Raw genomic sequence first — 13115 nt, 5'->3', positions numbered from 1 at the left:
TGTTTTGTATGACAAATTCAGCTTTTAAAGTTTATTCAACTATTTAACATGAAAAAAGTTGAGATAACTCAAAGTTTGTACAACTATTGTCCCCAAGTTAAGAAAACAAAAAATGTCCTGCAGCTGGTTGCCTTAAACGTTTAAGTTTTCTCTACTTTTTTCTTTTTCTTTTTTTTTTACAGTGTAGTTAACTGCACATTAAACATAAGCCCAGTATGAATCCTTCAAACGTTCAGTAAGGCCATATAGGCAGAGCTAGAGGAAAAAACGAGAGAAATCTCCTTATTCTTTCCATGATGTCTCTCCACGAACTTCCAGGAAAAATGCATGATTGGCAGATTAGGAAAACAGATTTAGAGTTCAACATCTTGATAAGGGTGGAAAATGTCACCACAAGAAACGTGTTGCCTGGAGCCTTGAAAGAGTTAAGGGAGGGGAAAAAACTGACACAGGAACCTTCTTACCCATTAAATATTATTGCGTACACGAGAAAGTGATGTGGTTTGTGGTGTTTGGGGATAGTAATAAACAATGACCTCATGTTCAAGTTTGACCTCTGAAGGAAAAATCATGTGGATTCTGGAAACAGTAAGACAATGAATTACAAAAGGTCTGGGCTCATTTGCATCTGGAAAACATATTCCTGACCACAGCCATGTAGTCTTCATGGATCATAGAGTTTCTCAATTTGAAGGGAGCAGGACCAAAAGCCACAGCGAGGATGTGAAACACAGAGGCTTATGGCTTTTTACAGCAAAGAGCATTTTGAAGCATTTGTAAATATATTTAAAGGCATAGTTCACACAAAAATTAAAATTAGCCCATGATTTACTCCCCCTAAAGTCATCCTAAGTGTATATGACATTCTTCTTTTCTTTCAGACGAATAAAATGCCCTATTAAAAAATGCCCTGACTCTTCCTGACTCTTCAAAAATGCGAATGTGATGTTTATCTGCTGACCCCCAGGGCATCCAAGATGTAGGTGTGTATGTTTCTTCAGCAGAACTCAAATGAAGATTTTTCATTCAACCGTTGCTCGTAAAATGCATGTCAATGGGGTGTGTTTCAATGAGAGTAAAAAATGAATAGACATAGGAATCCATATTAAACCCTGTGGCTCATGGCGACACAGTCATGTGTTTTCTGCAAGAAACCAAACAGTATTTGTGATATTTTTGTACCTCATATCAGACAAATCTCATCTTGTATTCCCAGGGCCATTACTTCCGCTGGAAGTAGTCAAAACCCAGCGCGATAATATATATGGTAAATGGACTGCATTTATATAGCGCTTTTATCCAAAGCGCTTTACATTTTGCCTCACATTCACCCATTCATACACTGACGGTCATGTCAGCCGTGTAGGGCGCCATCCAGCTCGTGGGGAGCAGCTGGGGTTAGGTGTCTTGCTCATGGACACTTCGACACTTGGTCAGGTGGAACCGGGGATTGAACCACCAACCTTCTGGTTTGTAGACAACCTACATGAACCACTGAGCCCAATATATATATGTATATATTTACATAGATGCATCATTCGACTGATCTGCGCAGTCACTAATGAGGATTCTACATATATATATATATATATATATATATATATATATATATATATATATATATATATATATATATATATATATATATATATATATATATATATATAAAATGATGCATCTATGTAAATATATATATTATCGTGCAGGGTTTTGACCTTCTTCCGGCCTTCTGAAGTGAAACAATGCTTTTGTTTAAGAAAAATATCCATATTTAAAACTTAGCGGTGATGATATGCTAGTTGTGAGTCGAGAACCGAGTTTTATTATTCTATCCTCTGCGCTTCCACGTTCGTCATGCATGCGCTGGAACACCAGTCTTTCATGAACGCATGCATGACAGTTAGCAGAAGTTAGAGATTACAGTTTTAAAGTTTTAATATGGATATTTTTCTTACACAAAGGCCTTTATTAAAGGACAACTCCGTGAGATATGAACCTAGGGGTAATTAACACATGGTTACCGAGTATATCGTTCTCTGGGATGCGTTTATAAAAACAGTAAATTACGCGTTTACAGACAGGCGCCGTCTTGGAAAACGAGCCACGAACGCTGTGCTAAGTGATGAACTGTGACTGAATCTCATACGGTCCATTGTTTTCGGAAGAAAGCACTGAACGCAGTAGAGAAAATAAATAAATAAAAATAAAAATGTCCATGTTAGTAGATTTCAGAAACTTAATTCCCATCGACCAGTCGAGACTGTTTTCCAAGATGGCGCCTGTCCGTGAATGCGTAATGCACTGTTTATAAAGTATCTTCTTATTAAACTGTTTGTGCACTTACAACGTTCTCAATGCTTCGGTTTGCATGTAGGGACCCTCATCATGCTGCCATGTTAGTGTGAGGCTATTTTGAGCCTTGTTAGTGGTATTAACTAGTGATTTAATTTCACCACCCTGTGCCCCATAGACTAGCGTTATAAGCTTTTTTTTTAGAGATAAAACTCTTTACATTCGATTTTCATGAAAACACATCCTAGAGAATGGTCTACTTGGTAACTATGTGTTAATTACCCCTAGGGTCATTTCTTACTGGAGTTGTCTTTTAACCTCCCAGAGCCATATGGAGCACGTTTATAATGGATAGATGAACTTTTACAGCCAATTTCAGAAAACAGCCATTCGCTGCCATTATAAAGCTTGGATTAGCCAGGACTTTTTAAATATAACTGTATTCGTCTGTAAGAAGAAAGTCATACACACCTAGGATGACTTGAGGATGAGTAAATCATGGGCTAGTTTTCATTTTTGGGTGAACTATTCCTTCAAGTGCAATTCTGAAGACAATTGGAGGATAACACTTGATAACCGACTGTTAAGATCAAACCATTCAACGTCTAATTTAGAAAGTGCACGGTAACTAATATGACAACTAAGGCCCTATATGGTAAATACTGTGTGACTTGTAATGCACTCTAAAAAATGCTGGGTTAAAAACAACCCAAAATGGACAAACCCAGAAATTGGGTTGTTTGAATGGGTCCATTCACTGGGTTCAAACTACCCAATTTCTGGGTTTGTCCATTTTCAACCCAACTTGGGTTGTTTTTAACCCAGCATTTCTTTTAGAGTGTGCAGTCAAATCTATGCTCCTGAGCCTCAATGGATGTGTATTTCAAAAAGAAGAGGGAAAACGTTGTTTGTGCAGTGCCCAGGTGCACAGGATACATCCATGATTAGTCTACTCCTTTGATTACGGCGAGTTTTAGGACTGATATATTTAGTGTCCACTCCTAATTTCACCACATCTGGCAGGATGACAACAAAGTCTGCAGAACAATGATAAAAGACGGAAGGGGCGTCTGTGCGAAAGGTGAGGAAACATCCATTTTGGCATCTTCAGTAAGGTCTTGCAGCATGTTGACTGAAAGCTGCTGTCATGAAAGCGAGGCTTAACTGGAACCAGATGGCCCAGTTACGAGGAAGGAAAAGTTACAAAGGCAGAGAGACTCCTCCACGTGACATCATCCGCACTGGCCTGATTTAAGTACAAATGTAACTAATGAAATGCAAATGTAGCCGTTTTTCCCTAATATATCTTCCTCCTCTCCCTTCCCTCTTTTCATTTGCAAACAATATGGGGCAATAAACCTGTCTCACGAACTGAAGAGCAACACCACCACCCTTCCCCAACCAACACTCATTCACTCTATACTGTATATCTGCACTATATTGATATGTTAAGTTGACATCTATATGTGTATGTATGTATATCTATATAAAAAGTTGCTGCCTTACACTTTTAAGTACAGATAACTTGGCTGTTTAAGTCTTTTCAACTTAAATTACATTAAACTGACTTAAAAATAAGTTGAATCTTGTATTACTAAAAATATGTTATGTACACTGCCAGTCAAAAGTTTTTGATAGGTTAGAGTTTGTTGTGTTTTTAGAAAAAGTCTCTAAATATATATTTTTTTAAGTCTCTAAAAACACAACGGCTGCATTTATTTGGTAAAAAAAAAAAAAAAAAAAAAAGTAATATTGTGAAATACTAGTAAAATTTAAAATAACTGTTTTCTATGTGATATATTGTAATTTAATAAGATGTAATTTATTCCTGCGATCAAATCTGAATTTTTAGCATCATTACTCCAGTCTTCAGTGTCACATGATCCTTCAGAAATCATTCTCATATGATGATTTGATTATTAAAAAAACTTTTATGATTATTATCAATATTGAAAAAGGTGAGTAAAAAATTATTTGATGAATAGCAAGTTTAAAAGAATAATTTTGTCTTCTTCTAAAAACATTAAAAAAATATTTCAAAAGTTTTTGAACGGCAGTGTATCATATGTATATATCTCATATTGTCATATTTATAATGTATTGTGCACTGTTTTTTGCACAAACTATGGTATAGTATACATTATCTCAGTGTCTTATGTTTACACTTTTGTCTATTTTTGCCAATAATTGCTAAAAAGTCTCTTGTTGTTTTAATCACAATGAAAGTAAAGATCTATTCTATATATAATAGAATAGATCTTTACTTTCATTATGATTAAAACAACAAGAGACTGTTTAGCAATTTGCATTTATATTTACAGTTTACAGATCATACAAAATGTTCCAAATAGTTAAAATCATTATTGTTTTATTTAATTATTATAGTTTAATAATCATTTTTAAATTATTCTTTTTTATTTAATTATTATAGTTTAACAATTTCTCCAAAATAGTTTAAAAGAGAAAAAAACATATAGTGCTTTTTATACTATTATTTAAATTAGCTTTTATTTTTATATTTTAAGTTTTATTATGTGCTTTTTGTTTAAGTCTTTAATCAAATATTTCATATATATATATATATATAACACCTACTGTTTTACTTCCAACCAATTAGCTACAGAAAACTTACACCATAGTTTTACGTTTAAGGTTAGTTCGTAACAACAATGATATGCTTAGATCATTGTTATTTTACAATTCAAACTTTTCACTGTTGGAAGAGAGGACACTAAAAGGTGTTTGTGTGTATATTCAAACTGTTTTTCAGCTATAAAGGTTTCCAATAATCAATAAAAGTTCCGTTTGTTGTTTATGTTTAGAAACCCAACCACAACCGTTATATTTTTGTTATTTATTTATTTTTGAGTATTTGTTTTGGGGGGATTCTGTATCATTAACAGGTTTTAGTATAGTAATGATTAATAATAATTTACCAAACGATAAATTAACTTAGTTTCATTGGGACGCGGGAAGTCTGTTACTAGTTCTTTATTCAGCTCCTCCACACGCTCGCGCTTCGAGCCGCTAGCAAGAACAAACCGGTTCGCTCTCTCGGAGGAAGCCGGTTTCAGCTGGTGCGTCACCTTGGAAACCACGTCACTATATATAGGGCTGAGAGCGAGAGCCGGCTTTTACTCCGAGTCCGACAGTTCGTCAGTTGCTCACCACAGCCGTTTGCACGCGAGGAGATCAACGTTATTCAATTCCAGCTGCCTGGTCTAATGGGAACACTCTTTGTAAATGCGTTTTAAGGTGAGTTAACGTTATATGATATTTGTTATATGAATATAACCGTTGTGTTGGGATAAACTTTCAGTGTTGGTAGAGTCTAATCATAAATTAACAAGCTAGCCGGTCTGCCGCGAGTTAACTTGCATCGCTAAAATTGTGTTTCGGACCAGTTTAATGTTAATAATTGTGCCTTGTGGCCTTCCGTTGTGAGTCAACGTGGCCGGTGTGTCACGCGTAACGTTTACTTTGATAAATGTTATAACGAATACCTTTATTGTCGGAACCAGCTGTGATGACAAATCGCGAAGGTGTTAAAATAACTGTATATCTTGATTTAGTAAACGCTAGTGATTATTGTAAAGATCAATGAATGAAGTCGGTTTGGACTCACGCTGCAGAGCCTCGCTAGCCTGAATGACTGCGTTCTATTGGCTGAGCAGAAATCGGAAGCCGGCTGGATCTGATCAGTGATTGGCTGACTGGAATGCCTGTTATAGTTTGTGCTACCAGAGCTTTTCCTTATTGGGTAACTGGTGTAGTCGTAGGTGTAGGAGGGGAGGGACTAATTTTATTGCCTTTACGTAAATGCCCGGCATCATGTGGAAATGTGTGCGGCTTCCAGTTCCTTTGAGTTTCATAATTTTACACGATGTGGTCTGTTGCGATAAACCACACTTTTCGTGTTGTAATAAAAGTTTCTCACACACACTGTGACTTACCAAAAACTTCAGAGTTATATTGGACTGATTTGTGACATGCACTTTTTTTAAGGCTTTGAGAATAATTCTCGTGTCATCTTGACCCTTTCAGAATTCTTGCTTGAGAGAAGTACACACTGGCCCTGGCCTTGAGGCTTATCTGAAAGGATTCAACTTCACTGGTGAACCTCCCTGGCTGTCTGACGTCTGTTAGCACATCAGTATTATTATTCCATCTCTTTCCATTCATCTGGTAAGTCATTATGAGTGATATAAGTGAATCAAAATTAAATTAAAAATGTGGAAATATAATCTTAAATCATGGAAGTTTTTGAACGTGACTATTTTAGTAATGCTGATCACTTTTAGTGAAATAAGTTGTTAAACATCTATCTATCTATCTATCTATCTATCTAGTCCTAAATCTATATACTATGAAGGTTTTTTTCCGCCACAGAATGAAACATTTTAAAAGATAATTGCAACTTTTTCTCTCACAAATGCGCAATTCACACTTATTTCTCTGAATTAAGGGATTTAAAGTCGCATTTTGCAACTTTATATATCAATTCTGTGAAAAGAAGAGATTAAATAAAATTTATTCTGTGGTGGAAACAATATTTCAAAACATCCTGCATTGTTTTGTGAAGATTTCAGAATTGTTTTAAAATGTTACATTTGAAGTGTGAACATTTTAAAAGCTTTCAAAAATGTCATAAGTTTTTAGTCAAACTTTTGGTTACAATAGTGACAAACATTTAACAATAAACGTTTCTCTAAATGCATTTATGTTAATGAAATTGTTCTAATCTTATTCCATTTGAATTTATCTTGACGTACTAAAATTAGAATAAAACTAAAACTGAAAAAAAAATATATATAAAGCCATATAAATAACAAATAAAAAGGAGACCATAGACTTTAAAATTAAAACAACAATGGAAAATGTTAATTAACTATTGCTGAAACTCTAATGGTATCTCAATGATATTATAATGCTACTGATGTTAGTGGAGGCTTTAACTGCACAGTAGCTGTGATGGGTCACTGGAGCAAAGATAAGCGGCTTCTCTGATAGTCTTTCCTTGAGTTCAGCAGCCACTGAGTAAAGGCTGTTATCTTAGAGGTCACAGTTTATAACACTCCTGCCATTTTCTTTAACAGTTTCTTTTGTAATACAAACACAATGAGCACACTGGCTGGATCAGACTTTGACTTCACCTTCCTGGAGGAGGGATTCTGTGCACGGGATATCGTGGAACAGAAGATCAACGAATCATCCTTATCGGTGAGTTAACCCTTTGCTTTATACCTGCACACCTACCTGTCCGCTTAAGGCAGGGAAAGGCTATTTTGTGCTCTGGTCAATTTTTAGGTTTTTGGGTTATTTTGCATTTCTTATTGCGCTTCAATAAGTTTGACGCTTATATTGTGCTTATTGTCTTTACACTAGTCTGAAAAAAATGTACACTTTTATATGTTTGTTGCACTTCATATAATTGATTTATATTACAATTCTGTTATATCAAAAGGAGTTTTTCTTAAAACATGGTGTTTTTTTCTCTCTTTTTTTTCTGCCCATTTAACAGTGATGTCTGATTTATGGAGTGACAAACTTTTAATATGTCGACCAAATAAAACCAGAATTTTGACTCTATCTAATGTTCAAATTTCTGTTCTGGAAATGTATGAAAAAAGTGTTTGTTTGTTTTGTTTTTTATTAAATGATGCTCATTTGCGTATTTAAACGTAATATTTCAGATAACTAGTATATAGTTATTTATGTGGTGTAAAAAAAAATATGCTTCCCGTTCTTTATGCAAAAGGTTTTTGATTTTTGTGATGTGACGGTCATGTTTTCATGAGAATCATGCATAATTCATCTTAAATACAATTCCATCCTAAATGGATATACAGTCAACCGGTCTGATCCAATCTCTTATCTTCCTTCAGGATGACAAAGATGCCTTCTACGTGGCCGACCTGGGTGACGTCCTGAAGAAGCACCTCCGTTGGCTGCGCGTTTTACCCCGCATCACACCGTTTTACGCAGTGAAGTGCAACGACAGCAGGGCTGTGGTCACGACACTGGCGTCTCTTGGAGCTGGATTCGACTGTGCAAGCAAGGTATGTGGCCGATTCTTTCGTTCAACCTCCTTAAATCAGTTCTCCACGTGTCTAGGTGGCATCAGCAGCAAACTGCATGTATGTTTAGCAGCTTTAATCCCGTATTAACCCGACTTTAATCCTCCTTTCCTCTGCTAGACGGAGATCCAAATCGTGCAGTCTGTGGGTGTGGATTCCAGCAGGATCATCTATGCCAACCCCTGCAAGCAGGTGTCTCAGATCAAATACGCCTCTGCTCACGGAGTGCAGATGATGACGTTTGACAGCGAAGTGGAGCTCATGAAGGTTGCACGATGCCACGATAGTGCCAAGTGAGTAACATCACCAGAACCAGGTCTCAAAATAATCGTGGTCGGCCGATATAATGGCCACATCTTTAAGAGCTGGGTAAATGATAACCAGCTTGTATATCAACTTTGGAGAAAGTGACCTAAATGTGTTAGAAAAGACACCGCTCATAAACCAATAATATTAAGACTAATGCTGTACTCAGGTGTTGTCAAAATGAAAGACCCACTCATGACACTTCTCAACCAAACAAAAAGACTGTACATAAAGTAAGATTGTGCATCATGACAATTAAACTCACATTTTCTGTGTCTGCAGACTTGTTCTCCGTATCGCCACTGACGACTCCAAGGCCATGTGCAGGTTAAGCGTGAAGTTTGGTGCCACGTTAAAGAGCAGCCGGCTGTTGCTGGAGAGGGCGAAGGAGCTTGGGCTGGATGTGATTGGGGTCAGTTTCCATGTGGGCAGCGGTTGCACTGATCCTGATACGTACAGGCAGGCCATCTCTGATGCACGCTGTGTTTTTGACATGGGGACGGAGCTGGGATATAACATGACCCTGCTTGATATTGGCGGAGGCTTTCCAGGCTCAGATGACACCAAACTGAAATTTGAAGAGGTATTAATTTTTTTAAATCATTATCTTAACTTTGGTTGATTGAAGACGTTTCGCTGATAACCTTTTGTTTGTTTTGGTTGTCAGATCGCTGCTGTGATAAACCCTGCACTGGATAAATACTTCCCTGCTGACTCTGGCGTGAGGATCATTTCTGAACCTGGCCGCTATTACGTGGCGTCTGCGTACACTCTGGCGGTCAACATCATTGCCAAAAAGGTCATCATGAAGGAGCAGTCAGCCTCTGATGGTAAAAGCAAATATCCAAAACCATGTTTCTAATATGCTCTTAAATGATTTTAACTGAAAAGACATATTAATATTCAGTAGTATTATAGATTTAACGGCACTGACACTATCGGACAAGAAAACTGTTAAACTTTGCAGCATCAACACCATTATTGATCTAAACCAAATCCTCATTTGAAGCGCTATATGAATAAATGTGACTTGACTGACTTGATTGAATTTTTTCCTCTACTTCAGAAGAAGAGGATGGGACCAATGACCGAACCTTGATGTACTACGTTAATGATGGCGTATATGGTTCCTTCAACTGCATTCTGTACGACCACGCACATGTCTTGCCCACTCTGCACAAGGTGTGGAAATGAGTCCATCAGTTTATCCTTTTTGTTTTGTTTTTGTTTTATTCCCTCTAAAACTAACCCGTAATCCACAATCTCTTGCAGAAACCCAAGCCTGATGAACGCATGTACCCATGCAGTATTTGGGGCCCGACCTGTGATGGGCTCGACCGCATTGTGGAGCAGTGCAGCCTGCCTGACATGCAGGTGGGCGACTGGCTGCTGTTCGAGAACATGGGTGCCTACACCGTAGCCGCATCCTCCACCTTCAATGGCTTCCAGAAACCTGATATTTATTACATCATGTCCCGAACAGCCTGGTAAGTAGGGTTTGGGAACCAGTTTTTGTGGCATTCGGCTGTTCTTTATCGTTTTTCTCGCTTGCTTAGACACATTTCTTGAAAGCTGCTCTCCTTTTATCTAAACTGTGAACACAATTTTCAAGCTACATTCACAAAACCCTCAGACTCTTCTTGCAAAACTTAACTTTCACCTCAAAACCGTTCAATCTGTGCTCAACTGATCTGTGTTGTCAAATCGTGCACTGAACAGTCACTAAACACGACATGGAAAAATGCATGAAGCTGGAGAAATAAATGTCTATTGTTCACTGTAGGCTAAATGCATGTTGCAAATCAAAGTTTTTTTTTTTTCGTTTTAGCACTTGTACAAAAAGACAAACCGGAAATCTTGCGTGTTTGCCACTTGCGAACAGTACTCTTCCTCTCAGGTTTCTGTCCCATTGTAGGGCCTCATAAACCAGTGCTCTCTGAACTGGCTTACTGTTCCCTCACATCTTTAGTCACAAGTGTGATCAATATTGAGTTGTTGTGCTGAAGTGGTGACATCTGTGCTTTTTAATTGTGTTTGACTTTCGTCACCTGTGCTCACCATTATGCAGCACGGGTGCATCACGATGAAAATGTGTTGGCAAGGTGTGTCTAAACCATAGACTGTAAATAAATATGGACATAGTGTCCGTGACGTCACCCATAGGATTCCGATAAGCCGTTCTGAAGCATAAAGTAGAGACGAGCTGGGCGTCGCCATCTTGCGATCGAGTCATCGCGCGTCACTCCTGGATAACAGAAAACAGGCAAAAATGTGGGAGGAGCTGAGGTGACGCAATGACTATAGACAGCGGATAAACGGCTATCCACCTGTCATTCAAAGTGGCCACGCCCTTAATTATCCAGAACTTTAAGGCTTTATATAACGTAAACAAATTATTAATAAAAAAATTCACCCCACTCAATTAGCCGTATATTCCAAAACCACAATTTGTAATCTGTAAAGTGCCTGTCCCTAGTGGCCAGTTGAGGAATTCATTTACATTACTTCTGTATTGGCTTCTAGAGAGATCGCGGGAGGTTGCCGCTTGGTCTAAACAGGTGAAAAGTGCTTATGGTTTTGCCAAAAGAGTGATTGATTCAGTCAGTGGGTTCAGGCAACTGAGCATTTGGTTCAGGCAATAGGGTTTAGTGTTTTAGCAATTGAGGAAAAACTGTAAGTCAATCATTAATGGAAAAGGCTGTTTTTGACTGTGTGAACTTGTATTGCAGGCAGTGCATGCAGCAGATTCGTGCCCAGGGGATTCCACTTCCTGTTGAGGAGCAATGCACTGGAAACATGCCATCCCACTGCGGACGCGAGAGCACCTTGGACGTGCCAGCCAAGCCAAGCCCTGCTCAAGTGCTGTAACGCTCTCCGACCAACACAACCAGAGCCAGTTCACATTCAGACAGCGTTTGTCATGTGGTTTACACAAAACACTGTCTTGAGGTCCATCATTTCCAAATGTGTGCAATTGAATAACACAAGTTCGATAAACTATTTTAAATGCAGCTCTTTTGCCTGTTGTTTGTAAACGTTGCGAACACTTGATCTGAAAGACGCACAGTTTTTTTTTTTTTTTTTCCAGCTTTTTTTTAAACTAATTTTGATATATATACATATGAATACTTGTAACTTGAGGCCAGATAATGGAGTGGAGGAGACGAGGGAGGTTTAACTGTATAGCTGTTTTGTTTTTTTGTGCTGGAAGAAGGTCTATTCCTGAACTGATTCCCCCTCTTAAACATCCAAATGGAAGACATGCTACTATTTTCCATGGAGGAGCGTTAAGAGCTTGTTGAGAGAACATTTCATGAAATGGCTGCTGTTCAATCTAATTTGAAATCGAGATCTCACCCTCCTTAAAGACATGCACATTTCCATTTTCACTTTTACTTGATTAGTAACTTAATATTAATATTATTGACCTACAATGTATGCCACTGATGCATTTGAAGCTGATTTGAAAGAGATGGGACTGCATTTATATTGCTTTCCTATGGAAACTTTTTTTTTTTTTAAGTTTTGTATTTTTATATAAATAAAGGTAGTTGTAAAATGTTGGTTTGTCTTGCTTTTGATATGCATGCCTCAGTATTTTACAACTGAGTATGTGGGTTACAGGCACTGAAACAAACCAGGAATAACTAAATATGGTTGTCAATTAAGAAAGCTTCATGGCTGTTCAAAGATTATTGATGGTGCAAAACATTGCAAACGGAACTACATGCTTGCAGGTTTTTTTTTTATGGCTTTCACACAATTTTCAAAACTGGCTACATTTTCTCAACTCTACACCCAAAACCGCATTACTTACACACATCATGCACAATGTCACACATCTCTTTCAAAAGCAAACACTTTACTTCTAAAAATGTTTTTGTATGGTAACCCTCCACACAAACATCCAATGATTAGCCATAAATGCATCAAAACACCAAATATTCAGTATACATTTACAAATTGAAAAGAAATACAAAGATGAAAAATGCATTTCTTTCTCAAAACATTGAGGTTTGAATTCTAAGTGAATGAATTTTCACATGACCATTGGGTGAAGGTGATCAGTAACTGTTAGTTTTGTGTGACTGGTATGTGCTGCACAGCAGATAATGTGCTTGCCGTTTTGAAGATTAGGAACATGAGTGAATGGTTTCATTGCGGGGCCTCGTATCACTTTTTCTTAGTGCATGCAATTAAAAAAAACATGACTGTAAAACAAGCTGTTACATGACTAGCGCCGTCTAGTGGTGATCGAGTATTTCTTACTGGTACATGTAATGGCAACAATTTTAGGTTTGCTCCATTTGACTAAATTCATTTCAATTAAATAGAAAATGTAAATACTAAACACCACATGATGCAACCTGTTCAGTTATTTCTGAAATATAAATGGTACGTGGCCATTTGAGACCATTTAATGTGCCTCAAATTCACCAT

At 37.5% G+C, this 13115-nt stretch overlaps 1 protein-coding gene across 2 annotated transcripts; it reads left to right on the top strand.

Moving 5' to 3' along the window:
- The first annotated feature begins 5387 nt into the window (after window positions 1–5387).
- On the top strand, window positions 5388–12238 carry LOC137091603 (ornithine decarboxylase-like). Of its 2 annotated transcripts, none has more exons than XM_067456198.1 (10): window positions 5388–5547; window positions 6337–6477; window positions 7389–7512; window positions 8178–8351; window positions 8490–8662; window positions 8958–9258; window positions 9343–9505; window positions 9745–9857; window positions 9948–10162; window positions 11405–12238. In XM_067456198.1, exons 3-10 carry the CDS (start codon window positions 7411–7413, stop codon window positions 11541–11543), a joined length of 1380 nt encoding a protein of 459 aa, XP_067312299.1. In that variant the 5' UTR covers window positions 5388–5547; window positions 6337–6477; window positions 7389–7410; the 3' UTR covers window positions 11544–12238. The 2 variants fall into 2 exon arrangements, with proteins under 2 accessions (XP_067312299.1, XP_067312297.1); XM_067456196.1 differs by having other exon boundaries at window positions 9742–9857.
- Window positions 12239–13115: the final 877 nt, after the last annotated feature.

The sequence above is a fragment of the Pseudorasbora parva genome, chromosome 10 (assembly GCF_024679245.1).
Source record: "Pseudorasbora parva isolate DD20220531a chromosome 10, ASM2467924v1, whole genome shotgun sequence".
NCBI classification, from domain to species: domain Eukaryota; kingdom Metazoa; phylum Chordata; class Actinopteri; order Cypriniformes; family Gobionidae; genus Pseudorasbora; species Pseudorasbora parva.
Note: the sequence above shows the minus strand (reverse complement) of the source record. Positions and strands in the feature narration are given on the sequence as shown.